A 19,279-nucleotide genomic window follows, 5' to 3' on the forward strand; every position below is an offset into this window, starting at 1 on the left:
AGTCTCTGTTAGAGGACCACAGATAACAGAGCTCCTGCCCGCAGGGATCCAAGCTCTGTTCACCAAACGGTTTTGCCTGGGAACAGTGGGAAACCCAAACCTCCATACAGCAGAGAAGCCTGCACAGAGATAGGGCAAAAGACTTCCTTCAAGCTGCAGGACTTAAGTGTGCCTGGAGAAACTGGAGACGCCAGACCAATGCTAAGATAAGACTTTATATATTGTTCCCTCATACTGTTTTATATTTTTGGGGACTAGGAACTTGCCTACCCAGCCAGTCAGAAAGTTTGGGCCTGTCCTGTTTATTTAGTCTCCACAAAAGAGTAGGTGTTTATTTTATGCTTTGTGTTTTGGCTTAAAGGGACAGTAGCTCTAATGTTTTGTTGTAGTTGTGGAGCAAATAAAACCACTCAACGTTTTGGTTTGCCCTGAAATGCATCTTGTGGACTCTTGACTGACCTCGCATACTGGCCGCTCCGTCACATATGGTGTCACAAGTGGGATGTAGCAGCTCCAGAGGTCACCAGAAGAAACACATGCAGAGGGCACCAGAACAAAGAGCCACAAATCCAGGCAGAAAGAGAAGGATCAATGCGCTGGATAAAGCAACAAAACCAGATGGCACAACAGACAGTGATCCACAAGCAGTACTGATTCTGGAAGTAATCCAAGATGGCTGCTGATAGGATATGACCTCACACCCTCACTGATACTACAGTGGCCATTTTGCTTCCTGGCATTCCTGCCCTCAGAAAATCAGCATCTCTTTGGTTCTCATTGCCAGCAGCTGCCTCTGGCCTTAAATAGCAGGCAGTTGCTACTACTCTTTGCTCGCGCAAAGTACTTGGTACCTTGTTCTCTGAGCTCTGCCTTTGCCTCGGTTTTGGCTGTCTGTGCTTGGATCTTATTTGGACCCGACTACCCCTTGCCTGCCGCCTGCCTTGACCTCGGAACCGGACCTGACTACCCTTTGCCTGCCTCAACCACGGAACCGGAACTTACTACCCTTTGCCTGCTGCCTGCCTCGACCCCAGAACTGCACCTGACTACCCCTGCATCCAAGGCCTCTTATCCCAGGCCAAGGTCAGTGTAATACTTCCTACCTCTGCCCTGTGGGGCCATATCCTGTCCTGCAATCGGCTGTTGTTTGATGGTTCCCATCTGCCTATCCTGGAAAGACCTTTTCAGAGGACCTTCCTTCTCCTAATCCGGTAACCGTTGAGGGTCAAATTTGACATGAGGTACACCAGATACTTGACTCTCGTATCTCCAGGGGATCAATTCAATATCTGGTGGACTGGAAGGCGTATGATCCTGAGGAGAGGAGTTGGATGAAGACTCAGGAACTTCATGCTGCAGCCCTGGTTAAGGCGTTCCACTGTCGTCAGCCAGAAAAACCAGGACCCGGTCGCCCCAGATTTCGACCCTGAAGGGGGGGATACTATAAGGGATCTGTCCGAAAATCCAAGATAGCTGCATTCAGGATATGACCTCAGACCCTCACTGATACTACAGTGGCCATTTTGCTTTCTCGCATTCCTGCCCTCAGGAAATCAGCCTCTCTGGTTCACATTTACAAAAAAGCTGTGTGTGCACGCGCATAGTAAGTGAAACTTCTTTGACTTTTGTCACAGAAATTGTATTTGTGTTTGTGATGTTTTAATTAAAAATCAAAATACAATTCCATTGACAAAACGCAAATAAATTTGGACTTAGAAAGTGCGTGCTTGGCACACATCCCCTGTATTTGCAATAAGCGTGAATTCCTCGTGTGTGTGTGCGGGTGACTGCATGTGACTGTGTGTGTCAGTCAGTGTATGTGTGTCAGTCAGTATGTGTGTCAGTGTGTGTGTGTGTGTGTGTGTGTGTGTGTCAGTGCGTGCGTGTGTCAGTCAGTGTGCATGTGTGTCAGTCAATGTGCGTGCGTGCGTATGTGTGTCAGTGTGCATGCGTATGTGTGTCAGTGTGTGTGTGCGTATGTGTGTCAGTGTGCGTGTATGTGTGTCTCAGTCAGTGTGCGTGTGTATGCGTGTCAGTCAGTGTGCGTGCGTGTGTCAGTCAGTGTGCATGTGTGTGTCAGTCAGTGTGTGTGTTTCAGTCAGTGTGTGTGTGTCAGTCAGTGTGTGTGTGTGTCAGTCAGTGTGTGTGTGTCAGTCAGTGTGTGTGTGTGTGTGTGTATGTGTGTCAGTCAGTGTGTGTGTGTATTTGTGTGTGTAAGTGCGTGCGTGTCAGTCAGTGTGCGTGCGTGTGTGTCAGTCAATGTGCGTGCGTGTGTGTCAGTCAGTGTGCGTGCGTATGTGTGTCAGTGTGCGTGCGTATGTGTGTCAGTGTGCGTGCATGTGTGTGTCAGTCAGTGTGCGTGCGTGTGTCAGTCAGTGTACATGTGTGTGTCAGTCAGTGTGTGTGTGTCAGTCAGTGTGTGTGTGTGTGTGTGTGTCAGTCAGTGTGTGTGTCAGTCAGTCAGTGTGTGTGTGTGTGTGTATCAGTCAGTGTGTGTGTGTATTTGTGTGTCAGTGCGTGCGTGTGTATGTGTGTCAGTCAGTGTGTGTATGTGTGTCAGTCAGTGTATGTGTGTCAGTCAGTGTGCGTGCGTGTGTGTCAGTCAGTGTGCGTGCGTATGTGTGTCAGTGTGCATGTATGTGTGTGTCAGTCAGTGTGTGTATGTGTGTCAGTCAGTGTGTGTGTGTGTGTGTGTGTGTGTGTGTGTGTGTGTGTGTGTGTGTGTGTGTGTATATGTGTGTCAGTCAGTGTGTGTGTATGTGTGTCAGTCAGTGTGTGTGTATGTGTGTGTGTCAGTCAGTGTGTGTGTCAGTCAGTCAGTGTGTGTGTGTCAGTCAGTGTGTGTGTGTGTGTGTGTGTGTGTGTGTGTGTGTCAGTCAGTGTGTGTATGTGTGTCAGTCAGTGTGTGTGTGTGTGTGTGTGTATGTGTGTATGTCAGTGTGTGTGTGTCAGTCAGTGTGTGTGTGTGTGTCAGTCAGTGTGTGTATGTGTGTCAGTCAGTGTGTGTGTGTGTGTGTGTGTGTGTGTGTGTGTGTGTGTGTGTGTGTCAGTCAGTCAGTGTGTGTTTGTCAGTCAGTCAGTGTGTGTATGTCAGTCAGTGTGTGTATGTCAGTCAGTGTGTGTGTGTATGTGTGTCAGTCAGTGTGTGTATGTGTGTCAGTCAGTGTATGTGTGTCAGTCAGTGTGTGTGTGTGTGTATGTGTGTCAGTCAGTGTGTGTATGTGTGTCAGTCAGTGTATGTGTCAGTCAGTGTGTGTGTATGTGTGTCAGTCAGTGTGTGTGTGTGTGTGTGTGTGTGTGTGTGTGTGTGTGTGTGTGTGTGTGTGTGTGTGTGTCAGTCAGTCAGTGTGTGTTTGTCAGTCAGTCAGTGTGTGTATGTCAGTCAGTGTGTGTATGTGTGTCAGTCAGTGTATGTGTGTCAGTCAGTGTGCGTGCGTGTGTGTCAGTCAGTGTGCGTGCGTATGTGTGTCAGTGTGCATGTATGTGTGTGTCAGTCAGTGTGTGTATGTGTGTCAGTCAGTGTGTGTGTGTGTGTGTGTGTGTGTGTATATGTGTGTCAGTCAGTGTGTGTGTATGTGTGTCAGTCAGTGTGTGTGTATGTGTGTGTGTCAGTCCGTGTGTGTATGTGTGTCAGTCAGTGTGTGTGTGTCAGTCAGTGTGTGTGTGTGTGTGTGTGTCAGTCAGTGTGTGTATGTGTGTCAGTCAGTGTGTGTGTGTGTGTGTGTATGTGTGTATGTCAGTGTGTGTGTGTCAGTCAGTGTGTGTGTGTGTCAGTCAGTGTGTGTATGTGTGTCAGTCAGTGTGTGTGTGTGTGTGTGTGTGTGTGTGTCAGTCAGTCAGTGTGTGTTTGTCAGTCAGTCAGTGTGTGTATGTCAGTCAGTGTGTGTATGTCAGTCAGTGTGTGTGTGTATGTGTGTCAGTCAGTGTGTGTATGTGTGTCAGTCAGTGTATGTGTGTCAGTCAGTGTGTGTGTGTGTATGTGTGTCAGTCAGTGTGTGTATGTGTGTCAGTCAGTGTGTGTGTCAGTCAGTGTATGTGTCAGTCAGTGTGTGTGTATGTGTGTCAGTCAGTGTGTGTGTGTGTGTGTGTGTGTGTGTGTGTGTGTGTGTATGTCAGTCAGTCAGTGTGTGTTTGTCAGTCAGTCAGTGTGTGTATGTCAGTCAGTGTGTGTATGTCAGTCAGTGTGTGTGTGTATGTGTGTGTATGTGTGTCAGTCAGTGTATGTGTGTCAGTCAGTGTGTGTGTGTATGTGTGTCAGTCTATGTCAGTGTATGTGTGTCTCTCTTTCTGTGTCCTGCCCCTCTCTCCTGACTCCCCTCTCCCCCCAAGACCCCTCCTCCCCACCCCCCGGAGCTGCGGACTCGCGGGGGCTCTGTCTGAGTCTCCTGAGGCCTCGTTCAGGATGCAGGCTTCGGAGGGAGGGCGTGCTGACGTGCGAGCTGCCGTGGGACACAATGTATTCAAATTGAATACTGGTTGTCAGGGTAGCAGCTGCCCTGTCTCCGAAGTAGGGAGTTTGCGCTGGCTACAGTTTCAATAAACAAACCAATTTGTTTTTTGAAGCTGCAGCAGCGTCACTGGGACCTCGGCAGCCAATGAAATCATTCTTGAGAATGATTTCAAGACTGCAACTTGGATCCCTAAGCTCACGTCTGTAGCCCCGCCCCCTCCCCGCCTCCTCAACTCCTGAAAAAGTCTGCTGGGGAGGATGAACACACAGTGCCGCTCGCACACGCGAATGCCCGTACTCCAACTCCTGCCTCCGGCACCCTGAACGAGGCCTGACTCTCTCTCCCCCCCCCCAAGCTGCGGACCCGCGGGGGCTTTGGCTGAGTCTCCTGACTCTCTCTAACCCCCCCTCCCTAGCTGCGGACCCGCGGGGGCTCTGGCTGAGTCTCCTGACTCTCTCCCCCCCTGTGCTTAAGAGGCCCCCCCCTCCGGCAGTGCTGCGTGGGAAGCGGCACGCTCAAGCCCCCCGCTTCCCGCGTTACTGGAGCAGGAGCCGTGAGAGGCAACAGGGCACGTTGCTGGCATATGCTGACAGTGCAGCGGGCATGTAGGGGGAATTGGCGGCAGTCCCGGTTACCCTCCATGATCTCGGGGATCCTCTCCTCCGGCCTCGGCGGCGCTTGGACTTGCGGGGCTTCCGCCATCTAACTACACCCACACCCGCAGCACCGGAAGCTCTGCGCCAGGCATCTTTGTATACCCATGGCAGCGGACGTGTGGGGTTAATGGCGGCCGTTAGGAGCGTCGCCGGTGGCTGTCGCCGCCGCCGCCGCATGTCACAGCGGGTGTGTGGGGGGAGCTGCGGCCGTTAGGAGCGGCACCGGCGGCTATCGTTGCTGCCACCGCCGCATGTCACAGCAGGCATGTGGGGTGGGTGTGGGGAGGTGGGGGAGCCGTGACGTCACTTCCGTTTCACATTTCATCCCCCATCTCTCCCGTTTTACCCTATCAGAATAGGTGCCACTAAAGAAGTTTCACTTCAAAAAGGTGCTATATAGCGCTCTACAAACCCAAATAATAGTGCATTAAATATGTGTGAAAAAACAAATATAAATGCACAAATAAACACAACATAAATAGTGACAACACTACTGGTGGTAAGCTATAGTGCTCTGAACAAAAAGTGAATAAGAGGTAAAACAAACACACTCAACCCTTAGTAAAGACTGTTCCACTAGTCTTTTGCATAAACTTCTTCCACAGGGACCAGGGGAGCACAGCTTGCAACCATGAAAAATAAATGGACATCTCATAGTGTAGTAATGTCATACACAGTGAATAATAACTTGTAAGGGGCTCACAAATGGCTACTCACAATAGAGCAGATATAAAAGAGCAGTTATGCAACTCAAGGGGTAGATGTTCCCATAGGTATGCAGCAAATCTCAGCAGCCAAGCTCCAAAAAAAGAAGAAAACAGACCAGATAGTGCAGATCGAAATTATATTCGTACACAGTAAAATACAAATGAAGGCTACTTATGATGATATATATTGCGTGGTCAGTAGCGGGTGGCAGGTGCATAGTGGGTCACGATCTCCCTGTGTACCGCGCTGTTCTCCGCTTCTCCGGAACACTTCCGCATCCACACCGGTGTGGCTGGAACCTCCGGACTCGATGGTAGGGATGCGTTCTCGGTGCTCTCTCAGGATTCTCTCTTGCTGAAAACACAGCGTTTTGCCGTTGGTTTACACGGCTTCATCAGGAAATCAGCCTCTCTGGTTCACTTTGCCAGCAGCTGCCTCTGGCCGTAAATTGCAGACAGTTGCAACTAGTCTTTCCTCGTGCAAAGTACTTGGTACCTTGTTCTGTCTGAGCTCTGCCTTTGCCTCAGTTTTGCCTGTCTGTGCTTGGATCTCGTTTGGGCCTGACTACCCCTTGCCTGCCACCTGCATTGACCTCAGAACTGGACATGACTACCCTTTGCCTGCTTCGACCTCGGAACCAGACCTGACTACCCTTTGCCTGGTGTCTGCCTTGACCTCGGAACTGGATCTTACTACACTTTGCCTGACAACTGCCCCGACCCCGGAACTGGACCTGGCTGCCCCTGCATCCCAGGCCAAAGACAGTGTACTACTCCCTACCTCTGCCCTGCGAGTCCATATCCTGTCCTGCAGTCAGCAACGTTACACTCTGTTACAGGACCACAGATAACAGAGCTCCCACCCTCAGGGATCCAGGCTTTGTTCACCAGAGGGTTTTGCCTGGGAACAGTGAGGAACCCAAAGCCCCACATAGCAGAGAAGCCTGCACAGAGATAGGGCAAAAGACTTCCTTGGAGCAGCAGGACTTCAACGCCTTCATCTTAAGTGTGCCTGGAGAAACTGGAGACGCCGGACCAACACTTACTGTAGATAAGACTTTATATATTGTTCCCTCATACTGTATTATATGTTTTGGGACTGGGAACTGGCCAGCCAGTCAGAGAGTTAGGGCCTGTCCTGTTTATTTAGTCTCCAAAAAGTAGTAGGGGTTTCTTTTATGCTTTGTGTTTTGCCTTAAAGGTGTAGTAGCCCCAATGTTTTGTTGTAGTTGTTGAGCAAATAAAACCACTCAACGTTTTGCTTTACCCTGAAATGCATCTTGTGGACTCTTGACTGTCCTCGCATACAGGCCGCTCCGTCACAGAGCGTCATATATCTCATATACTTTTAAAAAGAGTTATTACAAATCCTATTGCAGAAAATACATGAACCCCTCAGATTCCTGAGGCTAGCAATGCAGGACACAGGTACCAAATATCACCCCCCTCCTCTTATCGCAGTTTGATGAGTCTACTACTGGTACAGAAGCAAGTACTCTGAATGGATTAAATAAATATCAAAGTGGTACTACAACAAAGAATGGCCCCCATTCATCCATTTCCTCATTGAATTAAGCTATTAACTGCCCTTCCACTTCATACTGGGAGTGATAAAGCACTTAAGGCATTCCACTGCATTTGATGCATTAGGACATGCCTTTTATGCTGCGATAGAAATATTGCACAAAATCAAATGTTACAACTGCAATATTCTTGCAATTATTTTCCTGTGGATTATCTAGAAACGAGAAAGAAGGATAGTACAGAAAAACTGGTAATTGTTTAATTACCTGGTTATGTGCTCCTTATCTCTGCTGTTTCTTTGTTGCAATAGATTTTTCTATTGTCAGTGAAATATGCCAAATCAATGCTTTTCATGTTACCTACAGTACGGTAGTTATTATGCCTCCTTATACTGAAGAAGGCGGTAAGCTTCTTAATGCGTTACTTTAAAATGTTAATGCATGTTGAAAGCTTTTAGTGACTTTGCTCTTGGAGATAAAATGGGAAGCATACCGCATTTAGAAAATGAACATTGAATCATCAAATTACATACAAAATAACAACCTATTTATAAACAGGTTAAAATGTGTTATTTTAGGCAGGACATAACTCCCTGAAATCGTTTGGATATATGCAAAGTCACAGGCATCAGAATAGTTTGCTGCTGGGCTGACCTGCACTATGTCTCCTCTAGAAGATAATGATTTGTCCTTGAAAAGTATTTCCGCATAATGCAACCCTTTTTTTAATCCATACTTCAGTTTCAGTTCTATTTATAATGGAAAGAAAAAACAGAACGGCGCAAATAATTAACTATAAAAACACGTGGAGCTAAAACAATATACCTAAACTCTCTCTGCAGCTGGCCCAAAGACGCTCACCCAGTGAGAAAGTCAAAATATAGAAACACAGGAGGAGGGGGTGGACCTATAGCACACAGTCGAGAGACAAAAAGAGAAACAGACCATAGTGTAATCTGTATATAGTACAATCAAAATCCTGCTAAAGAATCTCACTTACAAGATAACAGATGAGAATAAGCAGAGAAATGTGGTCTTAGCTGTTTCTGTGGTGTTCAGGAAAATCCACTTCATCTAAATCAGCTGGGCTCCCTTCAAAATCCAACTGCTGGGCTCACCAGGATTCTGAAGCTTATCCCAGCTTTACTCGCAGAGAAAATATAAGATAAGGAAAAGAGAGAGAGAGAAGTACCAAAATGCAAAGAATTTACTATAAAAGCACATAAAAAAGATATATTCCTCAGGCTAGCACTGCACACGTCAGAGGCAGTTCTTCCAGGACTCTTAGGTCACTCCATAGAATGTCCTGTGTACTGTATCACGTTCCTCCTCACTAGCACTAGCCTCACGCTAGGATCCTCCGGTATACACGGGTGCTGGGCAGTTCACAGAGACGTCCCGTGTCCTTCTCCGCCGTTGGTTCCGTGCTCTCAGATTCGCCAAAAGTTGGCTCCCTCAAGGGCCCCTGAGGAAGGGGCGCCTGAGGAAGCCAACATTTTGGCGAAATTAGTCGGGTGAATGTGGAGTTGATTAGGATCATTTCCCAGAGTGCCTGCAGCCGTCAGAATTGACAGATCATGATCACCACACTGAAATCTCGCGAGATGAGAGTACGTGCAGCACGTGACGCGGAAGTAATCTGAGAGCACGGAACCAATGGCGAAGAAGGACAGAGGACGTGGGATGTGGGCTGAGGTAAGTACCTCAGAAAGCAGGGGATCCCCAGAGCTAACATTTACGCACTTCAGCTCCGGAGACCCCCTGCTTCAATCCTATAATTCTCAACAACAAAAAAAAAGGATTCCTGCATTAATGTAATACGTTGCACACTGCACATCAAGTGTGTGTAAATACGCACTTTATAAAAGTGACCTTGTATTATCAAGGACAAGAAGAACATATTTAGGTGAAATGTCCTTTTTGATACCTGAATGGATTCTGCTCTCACTTTAATAAAAAGAAAATACACGAAAGAGCAATATTGTGAAGAAAGTAACATGAATTAAATAATCAAAGGCTAAAACCTTACATAACCCTCTCCTGCATTCTATAGCAGATTGTCTTTTGTGAATTTCATACAAATTTCCATACCTATTTCCCAATAACAAAGTTGCCTTCTTATCCAAAACACATCTATTGCTATTTATTACAAAGTATAAAAGCATGCTCACTGCTTTAAAGTCGATCCGGTCAAACTATCCGTGGAACTAGGAGTTCACCGCTCACTACTGTGTAACAGAAATCACCACTTGGGGGCACTGCAGCTCTGATCACGCATTCCCTTCGTGTGTGGCGCTCCAATGTAGTTAGTTTGTTTCAAATAGTGTGCTGCTGAATTTTTTTTTTTATGAAATTACATATAATATGCAATACAGAGCATGCAAGCAGGAAGCGATAGACCGCAAAATAATTTTGATATAGCTTTTGAGGCCTATTTACAGCTTTAGTGCTCTGTCTTTAGATTGTCCATATTTGTACCGGCAACAACCGGGACAGATGTCGCGCTCACCGACTGCGCTTTCACAAAATGTGAGCGTTCACTGCGTATGCGTGATTGGCTGTCGTTATGCGCATGCGCAATCGGCACTCGCCGACTGCGCTTGCGCAATCGGTGTTTGCCGCTCGCGCATGTGCACGAGACGCCGGCAAGTGCCGATTGCGCATGCGCAGCCAGCAGCATAGAAAACAGGAACAGCACCCCAAAAAATCGTGACCGAGGCCTAAAAACCAGGACTGTCCCAGCCAAACCGGAACATCTGGTCACCTTACCTGTTTTGCATATTATATAATTATTATAAAGCTATGACATGATGACAATGAGAGTCAATTCATTGTTGAGCTGGGAATTACTTTAAAAGACTACATTTTTGAAGACCAACAAAGAGAGCATTAAGGAATGAAGAAACAAAGAAACATATAGTGGAATTAGTGGAGCGATGTGACTAGGGCCGTATTCTGTAAAGTGCAAGAGCACCAATTCGGCGAACGCATGCGAGTTGCACCGCCAAATAACGTAGATTGTCATGTTCATACCACACGTCAAGTCCCAATGTTTATTGGAACTGTGGCAGCACCAAAAAGTATTCATTCTTTTATCACCTACTCCAGGCTGGCCTATTTATATAATGGCCAATATATTGGCTATTTCTCATTTTGATAAATAGAAATACTCTTGATTATTTATAGTAAACTTGCCCAAGTCAGTTATGATTAAAAAAATTTTGCTTACCATTTCATAATGTCTAGAATACATCCAGTTTTCTTATCAATGACCAAATACAGGGGTTTGTTTGATAGATTTTGAACTTATTACCTGGCTAGCTCAATAACTGCCTGTGTAACTGTGTGTGTGTGTGTGTATATATATATATATATGTGTGTGTGTGTGTGTGTATGTGTATATATGTGTGTGTGTGTGTGTGTGTGTGCATTAAACTTGGATTCTTACAAAAGGCTCAAGCCAATGCATAAACTCTACTTTATCAGTACTGCAGTTAAATCATTCATACTGATATTTGTCTTTAATTTTCTCAAACAATACACTTTTTTCTAGGTCTGATCATTGTCCCAAGCGCAGGGGTTGGTATTGTGTTAGGAGGCTACATTATCAAGAAGTTGAAATTCGGTGCAAGAGAATCTGCAAAGCTAGCCATGATCTGCAGTGGTGTGTCTTTGCTGTGCTTTTCAACACTGTTCATTGTTGGATGTGAAAGTATTAATCTCGGAGGTATAAACATACCCTATACCACAGGGTAAGTATATGAACCATGCTTTGCAAATTCTTCGCACGTGTGCTGATTTTACTATAAATTATAGGGCCATACTGCATACAAGTACTAGATGTAATGGAAAATCAACAGACAGTCAAAGATAGAGGATAAATATTAGAAAAATGAACCCCAGTACAATACTCATTACGTTAGGTGGGAGTGAGTCTCTTTTCAAATAGTCAGCTCATGGATATCTGTAGTCACTACAGCTTTTTAATAAGAAATTTGGACTGCATATGTAATTGGGCTTTATACTATATATGAGACTAATAGTGTAGTGCTGAGATAAAACAGTTTTGCCGTATTTATTCAATCTTTTGCAGCCAGTGGGAACAGCAACACATTGACAATGCAGTTGCTACTCCTGATATGCATAACCAAGTCTTTACTCACCTCTTCTCTAAAGTATATAACCGTTATCTTGGGTGTGGTTATGAAATGAATTTAATATCCCGCTGCGTGGGACCTGTCTCAGCAAGTCTGCAAGCTGACCCTGGTATACGGCAGTACCCAGGCAGGTATCACAAGTTCCCCAACAGTTCACATCACAGGGGGATAGCGCTACCTCACACATTGGGTGGGCTTGCTCGGGTGGAAACCGGGGTACAGGTGCTCAGGGCACCTGAGTAGTTGCCCACGGTTTCCCTTAGGCATAGGGAAAGGGGGCTACATTTGGAGGCGCTGCTGAGATTTCAGACCTGGGGTGCCCAAAGTTAGTACAATCCAAATTATGTCGCTGATCATATCATTACCGTCCCGGCATGAGGTCTATGAATGGGCATTGAAAAGCTACGTACCACCCCAACAGGTGCTCGCCATTGAGCAAGTCCCCGCCGACACCTCCTCTTACAACATCTGTATAGTCCTGTGGCAGTTCCCGGGTCTACAAGCCACACATATCCTAACCCGCCGAACAGACCCAGAAAAGGTAGGATGCGCAGTGCTAGTTACAGGTGGGTATGACTTAACGGAAGAAGGAGGTCCGCCCACCTTACTGTTTCGTGGAGCCCTAGATAGCGGGTGCCCTATTATCTATCCAGAAATACCCGTGAAGGTGGAGCCCATTAGTTTCGTCACTGACATGCCGGAGCTTCCGATGGTTATGTCTTCACCTTCCCCAGGAAGTCCTTGCAGGAGCGAAGCCAGTGCTGCGTCCGGTCGCAGCCACCGATCTGGTCAGACAGTCACAGTTCCCACCGCTCGGATGGAGTTCAGATGCTCGCAGAAGCCATACAGCAGTTGGCTGGGAATAGGAGCGAGTCGTCTCAGGCACAGCATTACTGTAAATTGAAAGCTTTTTCCGGCATGTTGCCCACGCCCGTTGGAGAAGAGACCTTCAAAGCCAGGAACCTTGCAAGTCCTGGAGGAATGGTCTTGCACCAAAGCTGTTAAGAGGCAGCGGTTAATGGAGTGCCTAAAAACCCCTGCATCTCTGATGGCAAGAATGCACTGAAAACTGGATACAGACACTACAGCACAGAGGATAGTAGACTTATTAACGTGTATGTACGGCCTAGAAGAGGACGAAAGCGAACTCTGGTCTAAATTTTATAGTCTTAGACAGAAAGAATGGGTTTATTCAATGGATACAGTTAGTTTTGTGGAACCTATGTTCCCACGATATAATTCCAGCCACTGAAGTGGATGAATATCACAGAAAACAGTTTTTAAGGGGATCTATACCCACCCATCATATAGTCATCATGATCCAGTGTTCCTTGCTATAAGGGAGTCCTCCTACGCTTGAGGGGCTATTGGGCCTGGTGAAAGGGCATGAGGCCTATACACGGCTACACACCCCCAAGAAACAAAGAATCCTGCAAAGAAGAGACCAAGGGAACCACCTCCAAGAAAACTACTGCGAATGCGAACCATGAGGAGGATATCCCCCCGGAACCTCCATGCCAAAAACTCTGAGCCTAAAGGCTCAGCCTCGAATCCTGGCTCCAGTGTGGCCCGAGGTAACCTCTGCTTTACTTGCAACAAAGAAGGTCACTTTGCACGGGACTGTCCGAAGCCGACCACTCCCAAATACGGAGCCATGGCCTTCACCATTCACCCAGAGGAGCAGCCGTCCATGTCCTTGGATATTGCCCCTGCGCCCAATCCCGAAAAAGAGCACCCACCGGATGCCTACAATCGAGTAGGACCTGCGGCCATAGTACGAGTACTAGTGGAGGGAATATACGCCTCCGCTTGGATGGACACTGGATCTCAGTGACCACTATCTATCGGCCCTTTTATGATCTGCACCTCTGGCATCTGCCTAGGCAGTCGGCAGAGAAAATGTAGTTATGGTGCCTTCGTAGTGAAGATTAGCCCATTGACGAGTGATTCATGTATGGCTGGATATACCGCTGCTTAACACCAACAAAACTCGATGGAAGTGGAAGCCTTGGCATGTCCCGAACACCGGGAACACCCAAATTCCCCCCATCATATTTGGGACTAACGCTGATGTGGTGCCAGCCCTGATCCGGGCCTACCTTCATAAAGCCGGAGAGTTACCCCTATCGTCCCTGCGGATTTATCCGGTCTACAAGGATGAGTGCTACCGAATCTCTGCCCAAGAAAGGTTTGGACAATTCTTCATTCTTGAGAAGGGGTTGACAGAGATTCCACCAGGGGGAGTGAGACACATGGCAGCTGTACCTTACTACCCTGGCCGGGATGAAAAAGACTGGTACTTTTCACTACCTTTCAGTACTTACTGGTACTTTCCACACCTGAAGAGGACGCGAAGAGAGGATTCAAAGTGGTGCTAAAAATGAAGGAGTGGAAGTCCTTGCTTCCTCGTCGGTTCACATTATCTATACAGAACATCTTGCCTCACCCTATTCGGTTTGACGTCGGTCAAGCGCTGTGTCGAATATACCCCGTTGAGCAAGTGGAATCCCTAGCACATGTAAATGCGGCTACCGTACAGGAAGCACCTCCCGGATTGCAATTTCGACTTTGGGGAATTGTCTTTACCACCAGAGTGGAAGAAGCGACTGAGTGACAAGCTGGAGGAGTGCAAAGGTGTTCTCCACCAGTGAAATTTATGTAGGCTGCAGCAAGAGTGCTCAACATACGATCCGACTGAATGATGTCACCCCATTCTGAGAGCGTTCCCGGCGCATAGATCATGATGATGATGTGAGGAACGTCCTGAAAGAGATGGAAACTGCAGGCATCATGACTGACTCCCGTATCCCTATGCCTTCCCTATTGTGGTGGTATGAAAGAAGAATGGCTCTGTGCGCCTATGTGTGGACTATCATACCCTGAATCACCTCATGGTCCTGGACGAATATACCTTGTTGCAGATTGAAGAGATCCTCAGTGCCTTATCCGGCAGCCAGTGGTTCAGTGTGCTGGACTTGTCTGAGTACTATCAGGTCCCCACTCGGGTTTTTATCAATTCACCAGATTGCATTTGTGGAGCACCTCCCACATTGCAGCGGCTGATGGAGAAGACCATCGGAGACATGAACCCCCGAGAATGTCTGGTCTACCTGGACAACATTATCGTCTTTGGTCAGATGCTGGAAGAACATGAGGAGCGTCTATTGAAGGTCCTAGACCGATTACAGATGGAAGTCCTGAAGTTGTCGCTAGACAAATGCAAGTTCTGCAAGACTTTCGTCACCTATGTGGGCCACATTGTATCCACAGAAGGAGTGGCTACCGAACCAGCCAAGGTCGAAGCAGTAGTAAGATGGCCCAGACCCGAGAATGTGATGGAGCTCTGATCCTTTCTGGGATTCTGCAGATACTACCAGAGATTTGTGGAGGGGTACTCCAGCAAGGACAAAGTTCTCAACAACCTGTTGCGGATCTATCCGGAAGATCCCAAGCAAAAAGCAGTGACCCCTTGAATGCCGTTCGGGGACAAGTGGAATTCCGCCTGTGAGAAGGCATTCATGGAACTTAAGAAAAGCCTCACCAAAGCGCCTGTATTGGCCTATGCCGATCTGGAGCAACCGTACGTCTGCACCTGGATGCCAGCTTCAACGGGTTAGGAGTGGCTGTCGCCTATGTGAGTTGCAGCTTGACACCAGAACTACCTAGTCCATAAACTGGAATTCCTGTCGCTCAAGTGGGCTGTTGTAGAAAAACTACATGATTATCTCTATGGGGTCTTCTTAGAGGTGCGGACCGACAACAACCTGTTGACATACAGCCTGACCTCCACCAAGTTTGATGCCACAGGCAGCCACCGGTGGTTAGCTGCTCTGTCTAATTATTAGTTTACCCTGAAATACAAGCCGGGCCCCCTAAATGTCAGAGCCGACGCTCTGTCTCGAAGGCCCGGATTGAGTTCAGCATCAGACGATGGCGAATGGGAAGAGATTCCTGGTCCTGGGATCCAGGCGATGTGCTCCACAGCAGCTATAGTGGAGAACAAAGCAGCCTTCTCTGAACTGAGAGTGGTGAACTCATTGGGATGCCAGTCGAACGCACTTTCTGCAGCATACTGCCATCCAGAAGGCATGTCCATAACCCAAGACACGATAATGAGCTGGAAAGAGCTAGTGGTACACCAGATGCGAGACCCGGTGGCTAAAGCCAACCGTCGGGCCATCCAAGAAAATAATCCCTCCTTAGTGATGCATAATAATCCCTCCTTAGGGATGAGGGAAAATAATCCCTCCTTAGTGATGCTAGTCTCATGAGGGAATGGGACAAGTTCCAAATAGGGGATGACTCGATAGAGGAGGCCATGGTCTATCACAACATCCCCGATAGGAGACAACTAGTCCTGCCCAGAAGATTGCAGTACCAGGTCCTACGGTCCCTACACAATGATCATGGACACCTGGGGGTGGACAAGACGTTAGGACTCATAAGAGACCGGTTCTTCTGACCCAAGATGCCGGAATCAATGGAGCACCATTGCCAGAGGTGTCTGCGGTGCATACAGCGGAAAACACTGCCTACACGCACAGCCCCAATGGGCCACCTGAAGAGCTCTGTCTGTATGGACTTTCTCTGCATCGAACCAGACTCTAGGGGTATCGGGAATCTTCTCATAGTAATGGATCATTACACCCGGTACGCCCAAGCATTCCCCACCAAGGACCAAAAAGCTCTTACGGTTGCCAAAATACTGGGGAGAAGTACTTCGTACATTATGGGCTACCCAATTGGATGCACTCCGATAAAGGGACGGACTTCGAGAGCAAGATGATCAAAGAGCTCCTAAAGCTGCTCTATATCGATAAGTCTCGCACGACTTTCTACCATCCTGAAGGAGATGCCCTTCCGGAACAGTTCAACCAAACCCTACTAGATATACTGGGCACTCTCAAGTACTCCAAAAAGGCCGGATGGAGCAAGCACGTGGAGCATATGGTGCATGCTTATAATTGCACCAGGCACGAGTACACCGGTTATTCACCCTACTCCTGATGTTCGGTCTGGAGGCCCGACTACCAGTAGATATCTGCTTAAGAGTGTCCATCGATGGGGTACCAAACATGATGCATTATAAGTATGTACAGTGGCTGAAGGACAACCTCCAGAGAGCGTACAGCTTGGCGGAAGAAGCCACCGCTAAACTCAACCAAAACAACAAGCAGAGGTACGATTGTATGGTACAACATCCGGAGCTTCAGCCTGGAGATAGGGTTCTCTTGCGGAACCTGGGCATTCTGGAGAAGCACAATTACCCGACCGATGGCGAGAGGCTCCCTTCAAGATGAAGTCGCAGATGCCTCGTCTCCCCGTCTATCACATCAAGGATTCGTAGGGGCGGATAAAAGTCTGGCATCAGAATCATTTGTTACCAATCCCTCAAGTGGGAGGAAGTGAACCTGATTTATCGCCCATACTGCCCTCCACTGAACAGGAAGATTCCAGCGGGATTCCGGAAGCTTCAGTGGAAGAAAACCAGGATCCAATGGAAGGTACTTCTTCAAATACCCACGGGGACTGGTGTGCCGCACCAGAAGAAGAATTGGTTAATGGCCCTGTAAGTCAGGCCAGTGGCCTCCATTGGCCTCAACGAGTCAGTCTCTGGGCCCGAAGAGTCCTATCTTCACCCCAAAGGGTGTTAATGACATTCACTCTAGGAGAGGGCCAGGGCCTGAAGTCAATGTAGCCTCCCCGACCACGAAGAAGTAGAAGAAGTTCGTCAGAGCCAAAGACCGAGACGCCCTCCCATGAGGGTGGCTTACGATTCATTAGGGGCACCCCTCTATGAACCTCAGCATTGGTCTCGGGATAAGTTAGCCTCCCTAATGGTGATTCTGACTGAAATATTGAATACGATTTAATTGTTAATTGTTGTGCTGTTATTTTCATTATATAAAAGTTGTATGTACGAGAAGCATTTTTATTATATAAACATTGTGTTTTGGTCCTCAATCGGGGACGTTGGATTCTCCCCAGGGGGAGGATGTAGCATTGTCCCCTGCCTCTGGGTCGGGGAACCGCTCCGATGCTCGTTGGTGCTCCGCGGCAGGCGGCGCCCATTTTTGACGGCATTGCGCATGCGCAGGACTCGAATGCGGCGACCATCTTGCAGGTGGCACCATGGAGTACATTGCGCATGTGCGAAGGCCAGGAAACGGAAGAGAGGAGGAGGATATCCTCCACGGGACTAGAGCCTGTGAGTCAGTTGCGTGGGAGCCAGGACAGGAGTAGGTAGTGTCCAGGGAGCGTGGCTTTCGGGGCTAGGCCTAGATAGCCCCTAAGCCACGTAGCTTAAGTATTGTAGAGAAGCCCCCAGATAGGGACCCTCCCCACCATAGTACTAATGCCGCACTACTGCGCTGGTGGGCGGACGTTCACGCGGCAGACTGCGGTCTTGGACAGGCTGCAAGTGTTCAGAGACATTGTGTGAGACACTCCAGCTGGAGCTTGCACCGCGTGGAGGCCCGGATCCTTAGGTGAGAGGGGATTGCTGTCGGAGGTCCCGTTGTGTGGGACCTGTCTCAGTAAGTCTCCAAGCTGTCCCTGGTGTAATGGAGTACCCTGGCAGTTATCACAAGTGCACCAACGGTTCACATCACAGAGGGGTAGCGCTACTTCACATTTTGGGTGGGCTTGCTCGTGTGGACACCGGGGTACTGGTGCTCAGGGCACTCAATTCTTTGGGGGACTCACTCAGAGTTGTGGGTGTATTGCATATTACCCTTATACTATTGTTATATGTGTGTCAGTAAATACAAGTTTTATATATATATATATATATATATATATATATATATTATAACAAACAACATGTATAGTAGCGCCAAACACTACGTGATAAATCCTAGTGAAATACGAATTATTTCAGATAGATTATACTTAAGTGAATACATCGTATGAATTAATGAATTAAATGGTGCAAATACTTATAACATAAATCCCAATGAATGAACATACAAACAAATAAAGATGAAAGAAAAAAGTATAAAAAACAGTCCTCAAAAAGTAAGTCCATCAAATTCTTGATAATTTGCTCCAATGAGGGGGGTCTCCGGCAGCTCTCAGGAGGATCAACCAAATCCTAAATGAAACCTAAGGAAAAAAGAGAAGAGCGTAAAAAAGTACATTTATTGATGGGAAAGATGAAGGGCGCGGAAGGAATCTCACTCACAAGGGTAAATAAAATATCAGCCGAATGCCTCCTTATCAGATCCGCAATCACAGTCTCACTCAATGGGTCTGGAACTCAGCACGGTATACTGGAGGGCTGGAAACACCTTTTGGAAGTCCGCAAAAGGGATTGAGAAAGTCGCCCGTGTGCGACGAAACGTGTCAGGGAGCGTCATTACGCAAGCGACATTACGTAATCACGCAGCGCGTTATCTAGCCAGATCACACGTGGAGCAGACCGGAGGCTGCACTATCTAGGAAGCTGTATTCAAGTTCCTTACAGACCTTTTGCGGACTTCCAAAAGGTGTTTCCAGCCCTCCAGTATATCGTGCTGAGTTCCAGATCATTGAGTGAGACTGTGATTGCGGATCTGATAAGGAGACATCAGGCTGGTATTTTATTTACCCTTGTGAGTGAGATTCCTTCCCCTCCCCTATTCTTTCCCATCAATAAATGTACTTTTTTTATGCTATGGGGCGTGCGCTCTCTCTTCTCTTTTTTTCCTCATAGGTGGAGGCGCTGCACTAAGGCTGTGATTATACATAAAAACGCGTGCAGTGCCACGTGTAGAGGCGCCGCGCACTGCCAAAACAAAAATTATA

General features: G+C 47.6%; 1 protein-coding gene across 1 annotated transcript in view; it reads left to right on the top strand.

Annotated features, from left to right (window-relative positions):
- SLCO5A1 (solute carrier organic anion transporter family member 5A1) overlaps positions 1 to 19,279 on the top strand; it is a 173,390-nt gene that overhangs the window by 106,824 nt on the left and 47,287 nt on the right. Inside the window, exon 6 of the mRNA XM_075583730.1 lies at positions 10,891 to 11,089. Coding sequence (XP_075439845.1) covers positions 10,891 to 11,089 — 199 coding nt within the window. The remainder of the gene's footprint in view (positions 1 to 10,890; positions 11,090 to 19,279) is intronic.

This window comes from Ascaphus truei, chromosome 2, assembly GCF_040206685.1.
Source record: "Ascaphus truei isolate aAscTru1 chromosome 2, aAscTru1.hap1, whole genome shotgun sequence".
Classification (NCBI taxonomy): domain Eukaryota; kingdom Metazoa; phylum Chordata; class Amphibia; order Anura; family Ascaphidae; genus Ascaphus; species Ascaphus truei.